The sequence below is a fragment of the Cylas formicarius genome, unplaced genomic scaffold (assembly GCF_029955315.1).
Source record: "Cylas formicarius isolate icCylForm1 unplaced genomic scaffold, icCylForm1.1 PGA_scaffold_4__25_contigs__length_36172078, whole genome shotgun sequence".
NCBI lineage: Eukaryota > Metazoa > Arthropoda > Insecta > Coleoptera > Brentidae > Cylas > Cylas formicarius.
Window position 1 is genome coordinate 807,052 of NW_026844334.1, and position 22,421 is coordinate 829,472.

The 22,421-nt window shown below is 38.6% G+C and overlaps 3 protein-coding genes across 5 annotated transcripts in view; 2 read left to right on the forward strand and 1 right to left on the reverse strand.

The window, feature by feature from the left end:
- On the forward strand, positions 1 to 11,523 carry LOC132701364 (STAM-binding protein). The gene is made up of 6 exons (XM_060669203.1): positions 1 to 650; positions 2,130 to 2,651; positions 10,140 to 10,252; positions 10,306 to 10,408; positions 10,466 to 10,544; positions 11,383 to 11,523. Exons 1-5 carry the CDS (start codon positions 267 to 269, stop codon positions 10,526 to 10,528), a joined length of 1,185 nt encoding a protein of 394 aa, XP_060525186.1. The 5' UTR covers positions 1 to 266; the 3' UTR covers positions 10,529 to 10,544; positions 11,383 to 11,523.
- On the forward strand, positions 2,677 to 6,067 carry LOC132701363 (dynein regulatory complex subunit 2-like). Its single transcript, XM_060669202.1, has 2 exons — positions 2,677 to 3,866; positions 5,135 to 6,067. The coding sequence occupies exons 1-2, from the start codon at positions 3,315 to 3,317 to the stop codon at positions 5,849 to 5,851; spliced, it is 1,269 nt and encodes a 422-aa protein (XP_060525185.1). The 5' UTR covers positions 2,677 to 3,314; the 3' UTR covers positions 5,852 to 6,067.
- The window catches only part of LOC132701362 (probable E3 ubiquitin-protein ligase HERC4), an 18,621-nt gene continuing 6,750 nt past the window's right edge, over positions 10,551 to 22,421 (reverse strand). For 2 of the 3 annotated variants that reach the window (XM_060669198.1, XM_060669199.1), the window contains exons 4-9: positions 20,446 to 21,077; positions 19,162 to 19,335; positions 17,177 to 17,624; positions 15,463 to 15,745; positions 13,219 to 13,449; positions 11,577 to 11,854 (exon numbers count right to left, since the gene is read on the reverse strand). In XM_060669198.1, coding sequence (XP_060525181.1) covers positions 11,593 to 11,854; positions 13,219 to 13,449; positions 15,463 to 15,745; positions 17,177 to 17,624; positions 19,162 to 19,335; positions 20,446 to 21,077 — 2,030 coding nt within the window. In that variant the 3' untranslated portion in view covers positions 11,577 to 11,592. Of the gene's footprint in view, positions 10,801 to 11,576; positions 11,855 to 13,218; positions 13,450 to 15,462; positions 15,746 to 17,176; positions 17,625 to 19,161; positions 19,336 to 20,445; positions 21,078 to 22,421 lie in introns of those variants that run through there. The other variant, XM_060669200.1, reaches the window with a different exon arrangement.

A 22,421-nucleotide genomic window follows, 5' to 3' on the forward strand; every position in this document is an offset into this window, starting at 1 on the left:
TCGACGCACAGAATATCGAGTTAATTCAAAACCAGCTCCTACTGCATATTCTTCTTCTTTTACGTTTCACAACAAGTCCGTCCAGCCATTGCACAAAGTCCTACTGTCGCTGGACACAACCAACCTCTCAACCTCTGCACATAACCTCGCGCTAGGCGACTAAAAGCAAACAATTATCGTCAAATGAGTCACCCGAAGGTGTAATAGTGGGTAGTAGTTATGTCCCGGCGTTTTTGTCTTACGGACGTGGACACTTAGTTCGCGCGATGGCGAAAAACAAGGCGTCCGGCATACTGGAGACCATCGAGCCTCAGGAACGACTGAGACAACTCATCAACTACAGTAACATGGTGCAGGTGGATCCCCACGTGCCTCCGGCGAGGTACTACCGTTCCGGTCTCGAAATGGTGCGGATGGCGAACGTTTATTACGAGGAGGGCAACTTCGAGAACGCCTACTGCCTCTACCTGAAGTTTATGACATTGTTTTTGGAGAAGATTCGCAAGCACCCGGACTTTAACGGGGTCCCGGCTTCGATGAAGGCGGCGAACCAGGCGACACTGAGGGAGGTGCTGCCCCGGGCCGAGCAGCTCAAAGAAAAACTGATGGAGGCCTACAAGCAGGACTATCAGACGTACTGCATTCAACTGGTATGTCGCTACTTTGTAGCAGAACGCCTAGTAAATTCTAATCTAATCTAGAGACAGCAAATATAGTAACTGTGCTCTTCCAAGTGCTATATTTCTCCTCGGGATAGAATTTTGAATTTGTTTTACCTATTTTGAAATTTCACCCTTGCAATTACCATACAGTTGCATATATGACAAAAAAAAATCAAATACTTTTCTAAACATATAATAGAGTAAAAAGGTATTCTTTATTTTACTCACTTTGTTTAGTATGGATTTTGCTGTTTCCTTAGATTTCTTAGAATTTCTAGTTGTTCTCTTCGAATCTGGTTATTCTCTTGTAAATATGCACTTTTTTGCATTTTTTCAAGAGATTTTGCCGGGACAAGCTTTTATTTTTTGTCTCCATTAATCACTTTGCCTTTAAGAGTGTCCATTTGGGTAAATTTATTTCAGTTTGTTGGATTTATTTCTGTTTTCCTTTCTTTTGAAATTTTATCCCAAACATTTTTCTTTTTTATTTTTAGATTTTGAAATTGTTTAATGCAGTTCTTATATTCATCCAAAAGTAGTAAAGTACTCTTGTTTGTCCAAGAAAATGAGACATTTGAACATTTAATTTTATTCCACTTACCAGTGGTTTGTGTGATTTCATCTTCAGCTGAATAGATCTCTTCTTCTATTCTTTTAATACAAAATTCAGCAAATATTTGCGGAGTTGTATCTAAATGTATCTAAAAATGTGGTATGTTCTATTCATCAAGAGAAATATCAAAATTTGTCTACCTGTGATATTCTGCAATAAAAGTTTATCAATTTCGATAATGCGTTCACCTTTTCAATTAGTTAGTACATAAAAATTTTCTGAGGAAATTGCCATTTTTCCTCTCTCATACAGGGTGTCTCGAAATTAGACGTCATGTATTCTGTGATCCAAAATAAGGATAAAGGTTCATATAAACTAGGGTCCAAAACGTCTTATTTTTTAACATACAGGGTGTTAAATATGAAGAGGTGATGGCGATTTTTGTGTAAATATTTTCGAAACACGTAAATATTTTAAAATAAAATTTGGTACATTATATTGGTATAATTATTTTATTATTAATTAAAGCCTTGGAAATTAATGACGCGTTTGTTTGTGTTGCTGGGTAAATAAAAATTAAATGTCAATTATTCGACAGCTTTTAATTTTGTTCATAGTTGGTATAAAATACTTTTTACTTGGATTGTTCTTATAAATCCTTTTATTAGCGAAAGACAAATGAAACTATGAAGTGTAAAGCTAATTATTCTAATAAAAATTATAAACTTTATATTTTACATTTTACATGCCCTCGTTTATATGAAGTTTTGTCCTTATTTTGAGTCACAGAAGAATACGTGCTTAAAGTATTTCAACCTAACCCCCCCCCCCCCCCAAAAAAAAAAACGCCGGTTAGAAACATCATATTTCTTCACTGTGCCGGGATTTCCGCCCATTATTTGTCATTATTGTAGAAAAAACTACAAGAACGTCAAAAAACCAAAGCGGACGACGTCAAAAAACCGGGGGCGACGCTCCCGGTCGCCCCCGCCGAATTCATAACCGCCCAGTTACCGGGTCCCATCGATGATGTCAGCTACCCGGACCCTAACCTGACGTCGCCGTCCGTCGCGACGTTGCCGGCTCTTCCTTCGGCCCCGCCCCTCGACGATATCCCCGCCCCCCAGCCGGTAGTCGATCGTACCAAAAAACCGGCAGATCTGAATCCGTCGGATTACAAGAGCGGCAAGCTGAGGTCGGTGGTGGTGCCGTCTAAAGTGATGACGCTGTTTCAAGAGATGGCGCGTGGCAACACCGCGCGAAACGTCGAGACTTGCGGCGTGCTCGCCGGCAAGTTGGAACGCGACGAATTGATCATCACCCACATGATTTTGCCTAAACAAAAGGGCACTTCGGATTCTTGCGCGACCACTAACGAAGAGGAGATATTCGACTACCAGGACCAGCACAACCTGATCACGATCGGCTGGATACACGTGAGTTCCCCTTTAACTGCGGTAGCGAGACCAAAAATAAACTGCGCCCCGGTTAGTGCGGGGCTAATCGAATAGTTCGGATAATCACGAACTTGGCGGATACTTTTTTGCAACATTCTGACACCAAAATTTTCAAATTTCGTTAAAAAATAGACTCACAGGAAGGAAAAAACCAGATAATTAAATACGTTTTTGTAAAACCAAAATATTACTTAGGTGGCGTTGCTTCTATTCATCATCCAGTCGGCATGATTTAAAATTGTGACAGTTTGTACATTGTACAATGTACATCGTACATTTGACTATCGATTTGCCGTTTTATCGATTCGGATTATCATGGAAAACAATAATGAGTTTACAAATGAAAAAAAAGTGGATATGCAGAGAAAACTCTCGCCAGACCCGTGCATTGTATGCAACCCGCTATCCGGGACGTCGCCTTCCTGCACGTTAGAAAGCTAATATCGATAATCGACATGATAATTTTATTATAAGTGAAGAAATGGAGATCAATGTTGTGGGATACGTCAACGTAAATCCAGCTGCGTCGCTAAGACAAGTGGCATTAGAATTAGACATCTCAAGAGAATCTGTGAGAAGAATTGAAAAAAAAAAACACAGCATTCCTTCTTTTAATTATGTATAACGTGCATCGACATCTTGATGAAGCTGACGTTGTTAGAATACTTCGATATTGTAATTCGCGAAGGCCATAAAAAAAGCGTATACGATTGTCCGTCCCTTGTCGATACCGAACTTTCGGCTATGGTCCGTGGTTTCTCAGACGTCACACGTCGTTTAGGTGACGTGACGTTTTACGCTATCGAAATGGGACCGAAACGTAAACCGCGAAAGGGCGACGAAGATGCGAGGAAAAGGCAGCAGATCGAACGCAGGCGCGAGCTGCAAATGGCGCGGCTCGAACGCGAGACGAAATACGGCGCCATTACGCTCGCCCGTCAGGAGAAAAACTGGGAACGGATGTTGACGGAGGCGGCGTTACCGCGCATGCGCGACGACCTGACGTACGCGTGGCGATGCTTCGAACGCGCCGTCGACTGCAAAGATTTCGCTATCGGTCTCCTCATGGACGAGCTCGACGAAGCCGAGCGCCATCGCTTTCTAAACGCGACGGCGCACTCCGAACACATTGACCGGATAATCGACGGGTTCGGGGCCCGAGTTCGCGAACTTGATCGCGAGTTCGCCGAAGAGGTTTGTGGCAATTTATCAAGTTATCGATCTAAATGTCGATAAAACGACAAAACACGAGTGTACCTTTCCGACAGTTTTTATAACGAAAAACTGCCTCAAAGCACCGGTCATCGATCCAAGTCGTCTCTGGAGTGAACGGTGCCTCCGAAGGGAATGTTTGACGGAAAATGCGTGAAACTTCGCCCTTTTCTAGTCGATTTCGATAAGATTTGCATTCAGAATGAGGTCTTCCAATAATTTTTTTAATCAAAAATACCTTACGTTTGGCGGTCGATATCGATCAAATTCCGTGCAATTTGTGCAATGAGAAATACCGCAAACCGGCGTCTATTCGTGTGAAAATTCTCTGCGTTGAGCGGTGGTTCCGAACTTGACAAAATTTTTCTATTCAATTACGAAGATATTCGAGTAACTATTAAACAAGAAAACAAGATATTTTGTTTATTTACCGTCATATATTCAGTCGATAGTTAATAAATGAATCGAACGGAGCATCGGTTCATTTATTAATAATATATATATATTTAATTTTTTCAGTATCATATATTAAGTCGATAGTTTATCGATATTTTGATTTTTGAACAGAGTCTACAATAGAGTCTGTTATCTTATCAATAATTGATATTGATATTTTGATTGCTGAACAGAGCGGACAATAGGATCGGTTATAATTAATAAATACGTTTTGTTTTTTACTATCCTATGTTAAATTTATGATATAAAATTGTTATGTCGATTGTTTATCGATATTTTAATTTTTCAACGGAGTGGTCAAAAAACATGCTAATGCGGGAGTAGAAAATATATGGGTATAAACATAGTGAAGCGACGAGGTATATCCATTCTCAAATAGTTACTAAAATCTGTCGGGATACTTTATTAGTCCTTTGGACAGTGTAGTCATCTTCTTCTTCTTTCACGTTTCATGCCAAGTCGCTAGCCTAGAATATTGTCGCTCGGCCATATGTACCCTATGAGTGATTTTTCAAAAGGCGGTCAATAAAATCCATTGCATAGATGAAGTCGATAGGTTATCGATATTTTAATTTTTCAACAGGATATAGAATAAGATCGGTATTATTAATAATAGATAGTTTGAGAGGAGACTTTATTAGTCCTTTGGGCAGTGTAGTCTTCTCCTTTTACGTTTCACACGGGCACGACTGCTCGGATCATTCGCCCAACAGTTTTCTCATACAATTGGCTGTGTGTTCCTTCGTGTTTTGGTTAGTCGCTCCGCCGTATGTACCCTAAGGGTGCGTTCGCAGATCAAACGCGTGATGGACGAACGCGTCGCGACCCTATCCGACGCGAGGTCGTCGTCTCGTGAAAACGAGGATCACCTGAAAACCGCGTTGCACATCCTCGAGATGGCGACGAAGGAGGTGCGGCGGACGCGACGCGCCGACTACTTCTCGAAACTCGAGGAGCAGGCGTCGAAGGATGCGCAGCTGGTCGAGCAGTGCGCAGCCGTTCTCGAAGAAATCCGGCTGCGCGCGCGCGACGCCACGGTCGCTTTCGTCGATCGTTACCGCGACCGAACGAGAGAAAGGAAGAACGCGGACGACAAGCTGAAAAAGCGAGACGACCGCCTTCAGGCGACGATCGCCAAACGTCTGGATGCGATTCGGGCGGCGTCGGATCGCGCGCGCGCGCTGCGCGTCGCTCGCGCCGAACAGCGCGCGTACTTCGAGCGAAAGTTGGCGGACCTGCGCGGCGAACGCGACTTTTTCCTCGCCGCGTTCGACGCGCTCAAGCGCAAACTCGCGCGGGACCGCGCGGCCGACTTTGAGCGCGCCGCGCGTCTCGCCGCTTGCCACGACGACGTCGCGACGCGCCTCGGGGACGTTCGCGCTCGTGCGGAACGCGTCCTCCGCCTCGGCGCCACCTGCCGCCGCCTGGAGACTTTGGAGGTAGAGAAGCCGATAAGGTCGTATATAACGTATATAGCGGAAGTGACGATAGAGTCGATAGTTTATCGATAATTTGATTTTCGCACAGCGAATAGGATCGGTTCTTTTATTGATAATATTGATAGTTAATCATATATTAGGTCGGTAGTTTATCGATATAGCGGAAAATAGGATCGGCTTTTATATTATTAATAAAGATATTTCGTTTTTTTATTAACATATAATAAGACAATAAGATCTATTTTTTTAATAATATAAATATTTTGTTTTTTTAATATCACAGAGTGGACAATAGGGTTATTTCTTATATATATATATATATATATATATATATATATATATATATATATATATATATATATATATATATATATATATATATATATATATATATATATATATATAAATAATATAATATAGATATTTTGTTTTTTAACTATCATATTTTAAGTAGATAGTTTCTCGGTGTTTTGATTTTTGAACAGGGTCTACCATAGAACCCGTTATCTTATCAATATTTTGATTGCTGAATAGACATATAATAAGTGGTTAGTTTATCGATATTTTGATTTCTGAACAGGGGACAATAAGATCTACTGTTTTACTATTAATATAAATATTTTATTTTTTTAATATCGCAGAATAAGTCGATAATTTATCGATATTTTAATTTTTCAACAAGGTCTACAATAAGATCGGTTTTATTAATAATATAGAAAGTTTGTTTTTTACTATCCTGTGTTAAATTGCTATGATATAAAATTATCATGTCGATCGTTTATCGATATTTTAATTTTTCAACGGAGTGGTCAATAGGAATAATTCTTATATAGATAATTTAAGATATATAATATATTTTGTTTTTCAACTATCATATTTTAAGTAGATAGTTTCTCGATATTTTAATTTTTGAACAGAGTCTACAATAGGGTCTGTTATCTTGTCAATAATATTGATATTTTGATTGCTGAACAGAGCGGACAGGATTGGTTATAATTAATAAATTCGTTTTGTTTTTTTACTAACATACAATAAGTCGATTCTATATCGAGATTTTTCAACAGCGGACAATAAGATCCATTTTTTTATTATTTACATAAATATTTTGTTTTTTTAATACCATGGATTAAGTCGATGGTTAATCGATATTTGAATTTTTCAACAGAGTGGTTAATAGGATTAATTATAATAAATAAATAATTAATTATAATAAAATATAATAAAATATGATAATATATATTGCCAGAAGGAGCATATAGAGATGCCAAAACTTGATAATATATCAATATTTAGATTTTTGAACAGAGCGTCCCATAGGATCGTTTCTTTATCAATGATATTGTTTTTTATCAAATAATTGTTAAATTAAGTTCACTAACTAACCAGATGAATATTTTTTTTTTTAAATGCTATGTAGACATGACGATAAAATCGATCGTTTGTCGATATTTTGATTTTAGAACAGGACAAAACAATCGTTTCTATATTAATTATATAAAAGTTGTATTTTTTATGTATACGAAGTAGTTAGTTTAATAATAATAAAATAGTTTAATAATAAATTTGATGGTTTATTAATAATACAAGGATTTTGTTTTTTTAATACCATGTGGAATTGACGTTAGAGTCGGTAGTTTGTCGACATTTTAATTTTTGAACAGACAAAAGAATCGTTTTTTATCAATAATATAAACTTTCTTATTTAATATCATATGCCAAGACGATATTTTAATTTTTGGATGGAGGTAACAGCAACGATAGAATCAATTACTTATCAATAATATGAAGATTTCTTTTGATCAGCGGTAAAGTTTATAGATTTCCATTATTTTGATTTTTGAACTGAAGCAATAACAGTTGTTTATTAATCATATAAAGGGTTTGATTTTCTTTGATATCACCTGGAGGTGACGACGAAGTCGATAGTTTATCGATGTATTGTTTTTTGAACATAAGCGACAAAAAAATTGTTTTTTTTTCAATAATGTCGAAATTTGTTGTTGCTTTGGTTATCGCGTAGAAAGTCGATAGTTTATCGATATATTTAATTTTTGAACAGAGGTACCAATAGAATCAGTTGCTTGTCGATATTATCGATCGAATTTTTTTAACATTTGGTGGTGACGATATTTTGATCTTCTAACAGACGATAATAATGTAATAATAATTAATAATTTGTCGTAAATGTCCATATTTTGTTCATGGATCTTATTGTTGAACTATTGATTTTTGGTCGGCCATCGATAATGTCGATTACTATTATCGATTCCGTTTTCTCTTCGGCGTGCGACAGGAAAAAGTGTTGCCGTTCCCGGCGAACTTTGGGCGCGAGATGTCCCGACCGGCGTACGTGACGGCCGAATACGCGACCGCCCTTGACGTGTTTTGGCAAAGGGTGGGGAACGCGGAAGCGTCGAGACGGGCGCTCGCGGAACAGCGGCGGAGCATCGCTGCGGAAAATGAGGCGCTGCGCGGTGAGATTTTTCGCCGGTACTGTCGCTGCGTGACGTGTCCCGGTATGGCGGCGACGGAAGGGCATCGCGAGGAGGGTACGAACGTCACTGACGCAGCATTCGAGATTAAGAAGTATCGGAAGCAAAGCGGCGGTTCAATAAATAAATGTTGACGCCTTTGTTGTTGTTTAATCGTGTTATCGCTTGGGTGGGGGGTGGGAGATGTTTTTTGGTTTTTCAGATGCATTGACTAATATATAATTATTTTATTTATTTATTTATTAAAAAGTATTTAATAAAAAAAATTGTTTTGGTTAATTTTTGAGGTGGGTCTCTTTGCAACACTTTTCCCTACATATTTATGCGCTTAAATTTTTTTTAACCTTCGTCGAACCGTGTGGGGTACAAATGTACCCCAACAACTCAATTTTCCTCGTATCTTTTCAAAAACTCTTTACACAAGGGTTCCGCAATTTTATTTACTGTCATTTAGTATTTACAGATTCATTTCCTGTATATTTTAATTATGACGTCCATCAAAACAGTCAACAAAAAAAAATATTTTTAATGCGGGGTACACTTGGTATGCCAAGATACTCACTTTGATTAGTCACGGTCAAGCACAATACAGTAAAAATCAGCGGGTGTAAGACAAACAAAAGGTACTTCTGATCCTGTTTCTTTCAAAGGATCGATGAAATTGAATTTTTCGAAAGCGTACGCGTTTGGCAAAGAAACTCGTAACTAGGCGTCGAAAATTTTTTTTTTAATTTTCTGTTCTCTGGTTCCCTATCGATGGGGCGTTAAATCGGCCTATCGAAGCTACGGCCCCTTTTATATAGCCCAAGAGACCGATAAACCCGTACAAAATGGCTTTGTTCGGACTTCCCACTGGTGGGGTTGAGGTGTCCGGAAGAATTTAAAAAAAATTAAAAATCGCGTCTTTAAGGGTCCAATAAAAAAATCAATTGTCGAAAACCGTTTATGTGTTCGAAAAACGAAAAACTCGAATTCGTATCATATCAAATTCTATAAACCGAAAATGTACAGGGTGTACAATTGATCATAATTCGAAGGCTGTGCTTCAATTGTCAGTTTCTTTTATAAAACAATGTAGTAGATGTCCCTAATTTGCAGCTATCGACTTCAAATTCAGAAGAGATATGAAAGTCCGCACCCACAAACTAGGTGCAATGAAATATCGCCAAGTATTTTTTCAACATTTTTTGAAATTTTCTTTTGGGTTGTTTTGGCGTTCAGAAAAAAAATTATCTTCTGAAAAACTATTAACTTGATCGGCGAAATTCTTGATCCAAGAACTGTGGAAGATCCGGGACTGACTGACTGACTATAACTTTTATTTTATGCATTTTCTCGATTATATACAGGGTATATATTATGGACAAGAATGTAAAAGATCCTGAAAAATGTTGTTTTCCATAACTATTAATCAAAATTCGCAAAAAATACGGATAATTGGTCTAAACTGTACTATGGGCCCCCATCAAGAACTACATTTTTTTGTCTTTACGGTTTTCGTCTATCACATACGCTCCTCGAGATAGTCGCGATGGCGTCATTGACTATACATCTATGCTACTATCGGAGACTGCGTAGCGCATAATACGGAGCAGTAGTTTTTTGTCCATATGGGTTTCATCTTTTTCTTGCTGTTTCAATATGTAGTTAGACACCTACCTGAGTCGCCCCTGTCTTGTCCCTTAACTAACTATAATCCTTTGACTTCGCTTTACAGGTAGCATCGGTACAAATTAGCGGTTTCCGCGAGGTCCAAATCAGAGGAAGCTCGAAACTTTCTCACCAAAATTAAAATAAAAATACAGTCCAGGGAATTTTGTCTATCCCGTTAGTTCCAACGTAACCCAAATGCGGCTGTTTGATTCCAGACCCACCCGACGCAGACGGCGTTCCTGTCCAGCGTCGACCTTCACACCCACTGCCCCTACCAGCTGCTGATGCCTGAGGCGGTCGCCATCGTCTGCGCCCCCAAGTACAGCGAGTGCGTATAAACGTCGCGCCGTCCCCGGCCGTTTTAATGACGTTTCGTTTCAGGACCGGTTTTTTCATACTGACGCCCAACTACGGGCTTCAGTATGTCGCCAACTGCAGACAGTCCGGGTTCCACCCGCACCCGTCCGACCCGCCCCTGTTCAAGGTAAGGCGTTCCGACGTACGCCACTGTCGCGTCAGTATTGGTTTTTTCCCTCACTAGGTGGCCGAACACGTGAGAGTCAGCGGCGCAGCGACGCTGCAAGTCCTCGACCTTCGCAAATAGGAGCACCCAAACCGCAGTGAGTATGCCGTTATACTTCGACCAAAAATATAGTGGTTTGACAACTTTGTAGGTAAAAACAATAGTACAAAGTAAGAGTTTATTACGTTTCTACATAGTATCATTATTAATTTACAAAATATCAAATATAATAATAGTAAAGTATCAGTAAATATTTTATTCTTTAAGGTAAGGTAAGGTACTTAACCTTACCGTTTGAACTATCCAGTAAAAACAGCGTCGCAGGGTCAAAGCTCGAGAATCAGGTACATAAACTGGAAGGATCACAGTCAAAATCTCCGTAATATATACGAACATATTGCAATTTACATTAAACCCTTGATGCTAAAATAAACACTCCTACTTATTCGAAAATACCCCGCGGCATCAATACTTAATGAAATTTAAAAATAAAATCTCAGGCAAGACCTACTTAATGCAGAATAAACATCTGTTAAGCTACTGTATACTATATGCACTATATTTTTGGTCGTATTATATCTGTCACGATTCGAATCGGAACATCAGTCGTAGATTTAAAATAACTTTTTTTCTGCTATTCTGCCGAGTGTTTGAACGTTCATTTCAGTCCATTCTCGAATATTTTTCATCAATCAATCGTCCTCAAAAATGCGAATTTATTCAGGCTCTACGATTCCAGAGAGACTGAGACTGTAGGAAACGCGATTTTAAAGTTCTTCATTGTTATGTAAATAAAAAAATTTCACAGTACAATTAGACACAGACACAGTTCGATTTTGGTCGGTCGCAATAACTTCTTTGTTGTGGTCTGTGACGGAACGATTCGAATCGGAACTTCTTCTTCTCAATGTCTTTCTGTCGCGTTTTTTTTTTAGGGAGGCGGATGAAAGGGACATAGTCTACAGTTGCACCATGGGATAGAGCTTCAATAGAGGCGGGACGTCCTCGAATTTTTGTTTTTACGGCACGTGTGTGTAGCTTTTGTAACGCAATGATTAAAAAAAAAAATGCCGATCTGTAAACACGTGTATAAAGTTTTATTGAGTTTTTCGAAAAATAAAGTAATGGTAAAGTAACAAGCGACGTCACACTAGCGAGAAACCCTCCGTCTGCTGGATGGCCTGCAGCAGTTTGTACCGCAGCTTCTCTTTGGTCTTGTATCGGGGCAGGTCGAGCAGGTTGAAACACGTGTGGGCGACGGGTAAAAAGTTGTCGTCGCCGGTCGGCTGGACGACGATCTTGATCCCCTTCATGCCCTGGATCGGGATCCGATAGGTACCCGTGAGGAAAATGAGGAACTTTTTCTTGTCCTCCAGCGACATCTCGTGGAGCACCTCCCAAAAGTTCCTGAAGGCGACGCGGCAGAGCAAAATACAATTATTTGGCGTTTAATTTAATTTTTAATTGCAGCAAAAATTTTTTCAAAATTTTAGAAATACTATTCACAAATCTTCTGAAACTGAGACTGACTCGCAGTCTATTCTGCGCCCGCTTATATACGGTTTGAGGGGGGAGGAGCTAAAGCAGGGACATTAACAATAATAACAAATTACACTCCCTTGTGGAAGTTTTTTTGAAAAATAATTTTACAAAAAACTTCAATAAAGCGTTTTACCTCCTGGAGCTTTTACAACTACTTCTGTAGTTCTGACGCTATTAAGTCCTGGATGATTTCTTAAGGTATGTTTTCCCATTTCAAGCGAACGACACGCTCTAACTTTGGCGGGTTAATCGGAACAGGCATATGACGCTAAATTAATCATATTATATTTAAGTCGGTCGTGTCGCCTATAGATTATAGGATCCAGCTCTGTGCGAGAACATTTTTTGAACCACCTCTGGAGAGATACATCATAAAATCTTTCCGGGTGTGCGTCATACTCTATTACGACCATCTGGAGATTTTTGGGTCGTTCCAGTTTTATCTGTGACACTTCTTCTCTCCATTTGACTTGTAGCCCTTCTTTTCCTGCCATCACCACGGTTGCCATGTTATGTTTTAGGCTTACTCTGTGAATTAAATCCTTTTCCTGTTGCCCGCAATCCAGTGCGCCATGTTCTCTAGCGAATTTTAATCTTCTGTGATCTGTGATCTGCAGTAAGCAACGGTGCAGCAGCACACCTTCTGCTAGCCAATCCGATTATTTCCTTTAACCTTCTCCCGATGGTTGAGGCAGACATCCTGACATTTCCAGTAGTTTAGAATTGGTTAGTTAGCTCTTTCAAGCATATTTTCTGTGTGTCTGCTAGCCAATCCAACTGCCTTTCATCTTCTCCCGACAATAGTATATTTTCCTGCCCTTTTAACCATTATACAGACCAAGTTCGTCATCACTTAAATAACACACTCGATTCATACTTTCGCAACCAGATTTTGAAATTTCGATCCCGCACAAAAGAATAACCGACACCGGGACCGCGATTGCAAATAATACGCTTATCAAACTGAAAAAAAAATTATAAAAGCGGTACAAAAATAACAGAAACGCCTACTTGACGTAAACCACATAAGATTTCTAACACTAGCCGCTTATCAGTCAGAAAAAGTAAGTGGTACGTTAATTTTAAACGGTTTACATATTTATACAGGGTGTTATCGAATTGACACCTGGTAATCTAGCGAGTGGACCTCGGGGGCGGCGTAGTATCATAGAAAAATAATCCCGACGATAAAAATATAAAATTCGCGATAATAACAATGGGGGCGTTACCGTATCGTCGGGTCGGACGACTTGTATCCGTTCTTGTACTCGGCCGCCTCCTCAAGCGCGTGCCAGTCATAGTTCTCGTTGCCGATCACGACGTCCATCAGCTCGTACGAGTAGAACAGTTTGATGACGCGGCCGTCGCACACCTTCATGAAACCGGTGTGGAACGCGCGGTACTGCTGCTCTACCGACTTATTCAGCACGTAATCGATGTACAGCTGGACGTATTCGTGTCTGCAAAGAGACGGTCGCAGCCTGAAGGGAATATATATGAAACGTTCGGATCTGATACATTTAAAAAGGAACACCTTGGATCGCAGAAAATTAAGAAAAAAACACCCGAAAATCGGGCCCGTTACAGAGGAACTTGGAAACTTTACTGACAAAGTGATCCGCTGCGAGAAAAAAGCATATACAGAACATTCTTGAAACAATTAGTTAATATTATCCCTCTTCCGTAGATTGACGACCCGCAATAGTTGAGCAACTTAAGCGCCCATTTCCATTCTGCCAATATTATCCAAGGTTATAGAACGTGCCCAATATTCTCCTCACTGTTCTTAAATACTTAGGTTTTGGGTAAATTTAGTTAAAAACTACTTAACAGGGAGAAGGCAGCTTGAGTGCCAAAATATCAGCAGCGACCTTGAACGAATTGACAGAATTTCCAGAGTTCACAGTTCGATTTTAAACCAAAAAAAAAAAAATGTTCTGTAATGTTTTTTGGCCGGCCGGTGGATGTTAAGAGTCTTGCTTCTGAAGTAATCGTAAAAATAAACAATATTACTCTTCCACTTCAAAACGAGGCAAAAAAATTGGGGTTACTTTTAGATATTTTTTACACAAAGGGCTATTGGCCGTTTAAAATGGATGTATAAATCGAAATCTTAAAAAAAACCTTATGCTATGCTCTTGTTACTTTCGAAAAATCGATGAAAACTTTTTTTTCTGTTCTCCGTTATCCGTTCTCCGTTTCTCTGTAGACCTGGCATTAATTGGCTATATCTTTTGAACGGTTTGCAGCACGACCTTCAAATTTGGCTCCTTTGAGGCCGTGCACAAGGTACACAAATCAGTAAATGGGCCTGATCAAACCAAGGCGTCCATCTTTTTTTTTTTCGATTTTCATCTGTTTTTTGGACTTCGCTATGAAACACGATAAATGTCCGAAAATTGAAGCCATCCACTTGAAATTTGACACATATATCGAGTTTAGCTCCGTAACGAAGCCTATTGAAACTGGGGGGGGCTGGGGGGTCGAGAAGTATTTAAAAAAAAATAAAAACCGCACTTGCAGGATATCGAGAAAACAAATCATTTCTCCGCATTATTTGTAGTCCCGAGTACTACGTAGTTTTGGGGTAATACTAAGTGGTGAAAACTACTTGCAACAAAACCATTACAAAAAAATAAAATGTTACCCTTTTTCAGATCATCCTATTAGTAGTGATGATGATTGTGACTTTTGGCCTTTTATTGCCAAGTGGACTTGAGTCATAGAACACGAACAGAAAACCGGGACCTGATACAATGCGACATTTGTTCTCAAGTGATTGGAGCGTTTAGAATCCCCTGTATGATTTTTTTCTACATATTTTGTATCACCAAGGTACCTTAAGTATTATTTATCTGTGGTACTGAGGTACTGCTAAGTAGTTTTGGGGTAATACTAAGCGGAGAAAACTAGTCCTTTGGAACAAAACCGTTATAGAAAAAAAATGTTACCCTTGTTCAGAACATAATTCTATTTGTAATGAATCAAGGGCCTAAAGACATGAAAATTGTGACCTTTGACCTCTTACTATTTATTTTTACTGACGTGCTGCTAACCAGTTTTGTGGTAATACCAAAAATTTGGTATCACTCAGGTACATTACACACTAATTGTTTATAGTACTAATGTACTACTAAGTAGTTTTGATGTGAAAACTACTAAAGGTACCCTATTTCTTGAAAATGTGGAACATTTCTACAGTGATCTGGACAAAGGCAGAAGATATTCCTTCAGAAAATAATAACCACCGGATGGATCAAAAGACCTGAGCTTCAAAATGCGAACAAAAACATCGATCTGATACACTGTGACCTTAGATCCTTCATTCCCAAGTGCAGAATCGTCTGTATGTCCGTATATAGGTAATACTTAGCGGTCAAAGCTACTCTTTGGGACAAAATGCCCGTTACTAGAGGCGAACCCCGAACCAAATTTCAAAATTTACAAACATTCAATGTAGACTGCGCACTCACTTGTTCTCCTGGTTGACCGGGATCTGGGAGCCGCCGGGTTTGAGCTCGACCGTCACCACCTCGCCCCACACGTCGCGACTGACGTCGAAAGATAGACAGAACACGTCCTCCATGTCGTCGTCCGCGTAGTCTAGCACGCTCTTTAAGGAACGCGCTATCGTCGGCGACAGATCTTTGACGTCCGACAGGCCGACAGGCTCGCGCAGCAGCTTCTTGTAGAGCGCTAACGGGAACGGGATATCGATGATGGTGAAATTGTAGATGGCCAGTCCGCAGATCATCCCTACACATTTCGTCTCGATTCTAGTTCTGTATACGACGAGTTGTATGCGCGTGCAGCGAAGAAAACCCCATTGAACCCGAGAAATTATAAACACTGCCCGGAGGAGGTCTCACTCTCCTGTGGGTATGACGTACCGCCATCTCTCGAGGAGTAGCGACATTAATTCCTTTCTTTGGGATTTTCGTATGTCAAAACTGGACAGAGGGCGGTGAAGTCACGAAATTCTACTCACATTATCATTCTAAAAGTTAACTTTTTCTTGTGCGGACGTGTAATATACGCACTTTGCTAGAATAAGTTTTACGCTAGTACATAACAATATAAGATTTTTTCTTATTGTTGAATATATGTTGGAAGATTTTGAATTGGAGCATGCCAATCTATCAGAAAGCGGAAGTGACGATGGCGATATAGAATCGGATTCGGGGGAAAGCGAGGATGATAACCAATCAAATGATATCTGATTACAAATAAATACAGACATCTTGGATTCAGCACCACCACTTTTCCAATTTATTGGTGTACGTTCAAAGCAGACCATTTTGCGGTCTTGGATTATCAATTATTTTTTGATAATGATAATAATTACAGAGTACTCTGCGGCAGAACAGAAAAGATTAACTTGTGACAAAAAAAAAAACTAAAAAAAAAGGCATGGTAAGAAAAACAAAGAAGCAAATCCCATAAAGAAACCTAAAATTAGTTGTGAACTACAATAAAACCATCGGAGGCGTCGATAGATTAGATCAACCCTTTCATGGCCATCAACTAACTAAATTTTTCAATTTTCAATTGGAATAGAGAACAAAACTGCATTTTTTTTTCCAACAGAAACTTCTACACTACTAATATTTAATGCAATACTTTTTATAAAACTTCTGGATCATCTTGTTGGCTTCTTCAGAGCTTGGCTGACACTGGCTCGCATCTTACTCTGCACCTGCTTATATATTGTTTGAGGGGGCGGAGCTAAATGACGGACATAATTGAAAAATGCTTGTCTGAAACATATTTTTCTTATAACGGTCAAATTTTTGTCGGGAACAGCTACGGGTTCTCCACCATCACCAGTCATAGCGAATATAATCCCTAGTAGATTTTCTAAGATAATTAACCTCTATAGACTCTAACATATGTTTTACCATTGAATTAGAAACTAATAAGAAGCTCCCACTCTTAGATATTCTTATCAATAGAAAATCAGAAGACCTAACATTGAGTCATTATGTATACAGAAAACCTACGCCCTCAGTGCATTGTCACATCGCCATCAGTTATCAACTCTCTGAAGTCAGAATTGAAACACCTTACCTCTGCTCTAAATAAATATTGTTTAGTATCTTTCCTAACAAAACCCCAAATTTCGGCCATATTTCGTTCTTACAGCTTGCCCGGGTCTTTCCTTAATTCGTATCTTTTTTTTACACTTACCTATCAAAAAGTATACGTTGTCTTCTTCGAACGCGTTCTCCGCGAACCATATCGTCCGCGTCTCCTCGTACTCCCTGAACATGCCGTACTTCGGGTCGAGGATCTGGCGGAGCAGGAGCATGAAGAACTCCTTGGTGACGCCGCCCGCGTCCTCCGCCTCTTCGCCGCAAAACTTCACCTTGAGCGGCTTCTTCAAATCGCGAGGGTTCACGTTGGACAGCTCCCGTAGAGTGTCTTCGATGATGTGCTCGCGGGTGACGTTCAACACCAGGAATTGGTAGACGACGGCGGTGCGGGCGGGGTTAAACATGGCGGCGAGCACGGCCTGCTGCGCCGCGCTGTGCATCGCGTTCTGCATCTGGATCGTCTGATCGGTCTCGAGCAGGCTGAGCTTAGCGTGCGCGTCGAACACGAACGGGTAATTGCACAGGAACAGACGGTTGTCGGTCTGAAAGCGAAATTACATCGTTCGTATGGAAGTTACCTCCCGACGGCAATCAAACTCGCGTCCGGACTATCAAAATTTTTGGTAATAATATATATTTTTTTATTTATCTAGGTGGATACAATCTTATTAAATTACACTAAGAAAAAACAATGACATTAAACGTACGAGATGTGTTCCACCTACAGGGTTAATTTTGAAAGATATAAAAAAAAGTGTGAATACAAAAGTTAATAGTCACTACAATATTAATAAACTAACTAACTACTAATATATTAAAGAAAAACTTCTATATAATCGATAAAGAAACGATAAACTATCGAGTTAATCGTCACCGCTACATGGTATTAGAAAGCTACCCGAAATTTTTATATCATTATTAAACACTCGAAGTTGATAAAGAAGCAATATCGAGAAACTATCGACTTTACCGAGATCTCGATATGATCGCCGCCGTTCAAAACTCAAAATATCGACAATCTATCGACTACATATAAGATATCAAAAAAGATTTAAATATCCATTTTCTTAATAAATTAGTCTACTCTCCGTTCTGTTTTATGAGTAAAATATTAAAAAACTATAGGCTATATGATAAAACCAAAATTTTTATGTTGCTGACAAAGAAACGATCTTTTTTTCCGCATTGTGACTTTATCGAGATCCCCATAATGTATAAAAAAAACTAAATCAATATATATTATTAATAAACAATCGACTGTATTTTTTTAAAGTCGACAATTTACTGCTGTTTAAAAATCAATCGAAATACTAAAACAATAAAATATATATTTTATTATTAATTAATATAACTAACCAAAACTTTTATGTTATTGATACAGAAACGATCCTTTCGGTTCACACTGTTAACAAACAAAAATGCCGATTAACTATTGAGTTTATAGCCGCCTCTAAATGGTATAAAAAAATACAACATTAATAAACATTCGATCTTACCACTATTGCTACCTCCATATATTAAAAAAAACACACACTTCCATTTTTGTCGGCTTTGTTTAAAAATTGACATATCGATAAACTATCGAGTTAATCGTCACTGCTACATTGTATCAAAAAGCTAACCGAAATTTTTATATTACTATTAAATAATCCAAGTTGATAAAGAAGCAATATTATTTTCGCTCTTTTGAAAAATGAAAATATAGAAAAACTATCGATTTTAACCGAGATCTCTATATGGTATAAAAGACCAAAATCGATCGTGTCCCTACTGCTGCCGCTGTTCAAAAATCAAAAGATCGATAATCTCTCGACTGCATATAAGATATAAAAAAGACGGGGACGGAGCATATCGCGGTTTTTGAGGTTATGTGCGTTTTTTTGCTCCTTAACCGGTCTATCATTACTACTGGTCACGATCTAAAAGAACACTAGCGCTCTCGAAAAACACTAAATTACAACTAAAATTAAGGCGGTAAAAGCCGCCGGGGTCGAATCGCTGCCATTTTTCGTAACCTCGTGCGTTCGATAGGGTATTAAAAAGGCGCGAAATTTGAGATCGATAGCTCGAGAGACTTACTCCGTTGTCCGAGAGCCACATGACGTAGTCGACCCTCACGTCGAGGTAATCCTGCAGGTCGTTGATGTGGAACACATCGTGGCACACCTTGTAGCCGTCGCCGCCATAATTGATTTTGTTCAGGAAGGCCATGACGTCGAGCGCGGCGACTAAAGCGGCGTCATAAAAGACGGTCTGAAATAATTGACAATTTTGATATATTACGCACAGCCACAAAAAGTAAAAAATTAAATTTATTGGAAGCCATGGAGATGAACAAAATGAGACATTCAAATGTATTGCTTAACGATCAATTAGATTTAAATACCTCTCCTATACTGAACTTAAATTCTCGCAACAACATTAATTATGGTTTTATGGTCATTTTTCGGTATATATAGTAGCAGGTAGTTTGTGAATATTACATTTGAGAAACAATTGTCATGTCAAAATATATAATTTCGTGAAAATCTGAACTTTCAGTTCTTATTTGTTTTGTTTACTACGGGTTGTCTCATGCTTTTTTGACATTAAGGCTAACTATAAATCAAAACCTTAAATGAACGCTCAAAGCAATAGTTTAACTTTTATAGAGCTATGATTAATGTAAAACAAAAAGTAGTGTTTAATGTCTATGTATTTATTTTTAAAATTCAACAGCGGTGCGTTCCCATTTATGTTTGCGAAAAAGTTACCTATTTCAGAGACATTGGTTTCCTTTTATCTGAAATTTTATGCTTAGAATTAATATTTTGTATTTTTTATGTAGCATAATGCTACATAAAGATTTTATTATTAATAACTGGTGGAAAATGGTGTTGAAAAATAGTCTAATCACTATTAGAGAAGTGGCTGAAAACGTCGGCGTCTCTATTTTCTCGGAAGTTTTGGGTATGAGACCTGTGGCAGCAAAATTCGTTTCGAAACTGTTTAATTTTGTCGTCAATGACGATCCTGATATGCTCAAACTGGTAACGACTCATGGGTATATGGGTATGACGTCGAAACCAAAGCCCAGTCGTCCCAGAATCATGCCTCGGCCATCATATTCACCGGATAGGCCCCCTGTGACTTTTTCCTGTTCCCGAAACTCAGCAAACCGATGAAAGATAAAGAACGTGCATACCACAGGTGCTTCAAGGATCAGAAAGAACGTTGGCACAAGTGTATTTTGATGAATAAATAAACACTTTTTGATAAAACTTCACTTTTTGAACACGCCGCGTATATCGAGCGTTAAACTAAAGAAAAAAAAAAGATTTTATTTGGGCCAGCATTGCTTAATTTTTCCCGGGGGCGACTCACCCGTCCCTGGGGGATCTTCTGGTTGCGCAAAATGAACCCGGCTACGATCTTGAAGACGTTCACGAGTCTCTCGAAGTAGTCGACGGAGGCGGACGCCCACCATCCGCCGACGATCTTGTCGGCGGGCGGTTTGAGAGCGAGGAACGCACTAGCGAAGGGTTTCTGCAACCTGGGGTACTGCCTCGGGTTACTGAACTCGTGGTAGAGCGGCAGCACCAGGTACGCCCTCAACGCTTCGACGTCGGGCGGGTTCGGTACCAGCTGACGTAGCACGTCCTCCGTGATGCAGTTCCAAACCAGGTCCCTTATGCTCTGCTTTTCGATTTTCCCGATCAGACTGAACGTTTTGCCGGCGATCTCGACGTCGACGCCGTGGTGTTTGCTGCTGCACGGGTAACTCTTGTCGTTCTCGGTCAGGAACGAGCCGTTCAGACAGGCGAGACTGCGGAACGCGGTCTCCAGAAACGTCAACACTTCCTGGTCGACCTGCCCGTTCTCCGGTATCCGGGTCAGCGTCTTCACGTAGCTATACGTGAGCGTGAGTATTTGAGTTTCCGGATTGTAGTCGCGACAGTCGTAACACGGCAACTTCCGCCCCCGAGGCACCACCGACACGAAACAATGGTCGCCACCTGACGGTTATTTATATAAACTCATATTTCCCTCTATTTATAGACGTTTCATTAATATTATATATCTCGTTTTTTTATATTTGCTCAATAATTCCGGAACGTTTCCAAATTCCCTCAACATTTCCCAACATTTTTTGTATTTCATTGTTTTTCGCGTTTTGTTAACGTTTCTCAATTTTTACTCGTTTCATTAATATTTTTCATATTTCCCAATATGGCTAAATAAATCTTAATAAATATAATATTATCTTATATTTTTTCCTTAATAACTCCTGACATTTCCCTATATCATTTCCTTAACATTTCAAAATGTTCCTATAGTTTTTCAGTTCTTCTCCTTATATTTCCCACTCCCAATCTTTTGTTTTTTTATTTCTCAAATATTTCCATATTTCCCTAATACTCAAAATTTATATTTTCCTTATATTTCCCAACATTTGCCAAATAATTACCCACATTTCGCAATATTATTTTTTCTCAAAATATTTCGCAAATTTTCTAATTCGCTAAATATTTTCAAAAGTGTGTTTTTTTTATTTTCATATATTTTCTGATTAATGATTCCCCATATTTTCCGGTGTTTCATTAATATTTCTCAATATTGTTTTTTTATATATATATATTTTCCCTAAATATTCCCGACATGGTACACATACATTTTACGTAATATTTAAAAATATTTCAATAATTTTTTATTTCTTCTGACTAGTTGCAGCATCTATAATAATAATATTTAATTATTATTACCTATCTTTGGATTTTATATTCTCCAATATTTGCAATATGATTTTTTTTCTCTTAGTATTTCTCAAATTTTCCAAATTTCCTGAGTCGTTTCCAAAAGTTTACTTTTTCCATATTTTCCAGTATTTTATTCATATTTCCCAATACTATTTTTTTTTGTATATGTTGTAATAATTTCAGAGATTTTGCAATACATTTTTTTTTACTTAATATTTCAAATTACCCCTACATTTGTTTGGTTAGTTTTCATATTTCCTAATATTACCATATTTCCTTAACATTTCTCAAAATTTAGTTTTTCCTTATATAAATGTCCTAAACAATGCCCAACATTTTGCAAAATTTAAATTTCCCTTAATATTTAATATTTTTCCTTAATAATTTCTCATATTTTAATATCTTTTCCATATTTCCTATAATTCCCCACATTTTTCAATATAATTATTATTTTAACATTTGAAAATATTCCTGCAATTTTTCAGTCCTTGTTTCTTAATAATTCCCCATATTTCCCAACAATTATTCTTCCTTAATAGATGCTTAATATTTCCCGATATTTAATTAACATTACCAATCCTTGGTTTTATATACCCTAATATT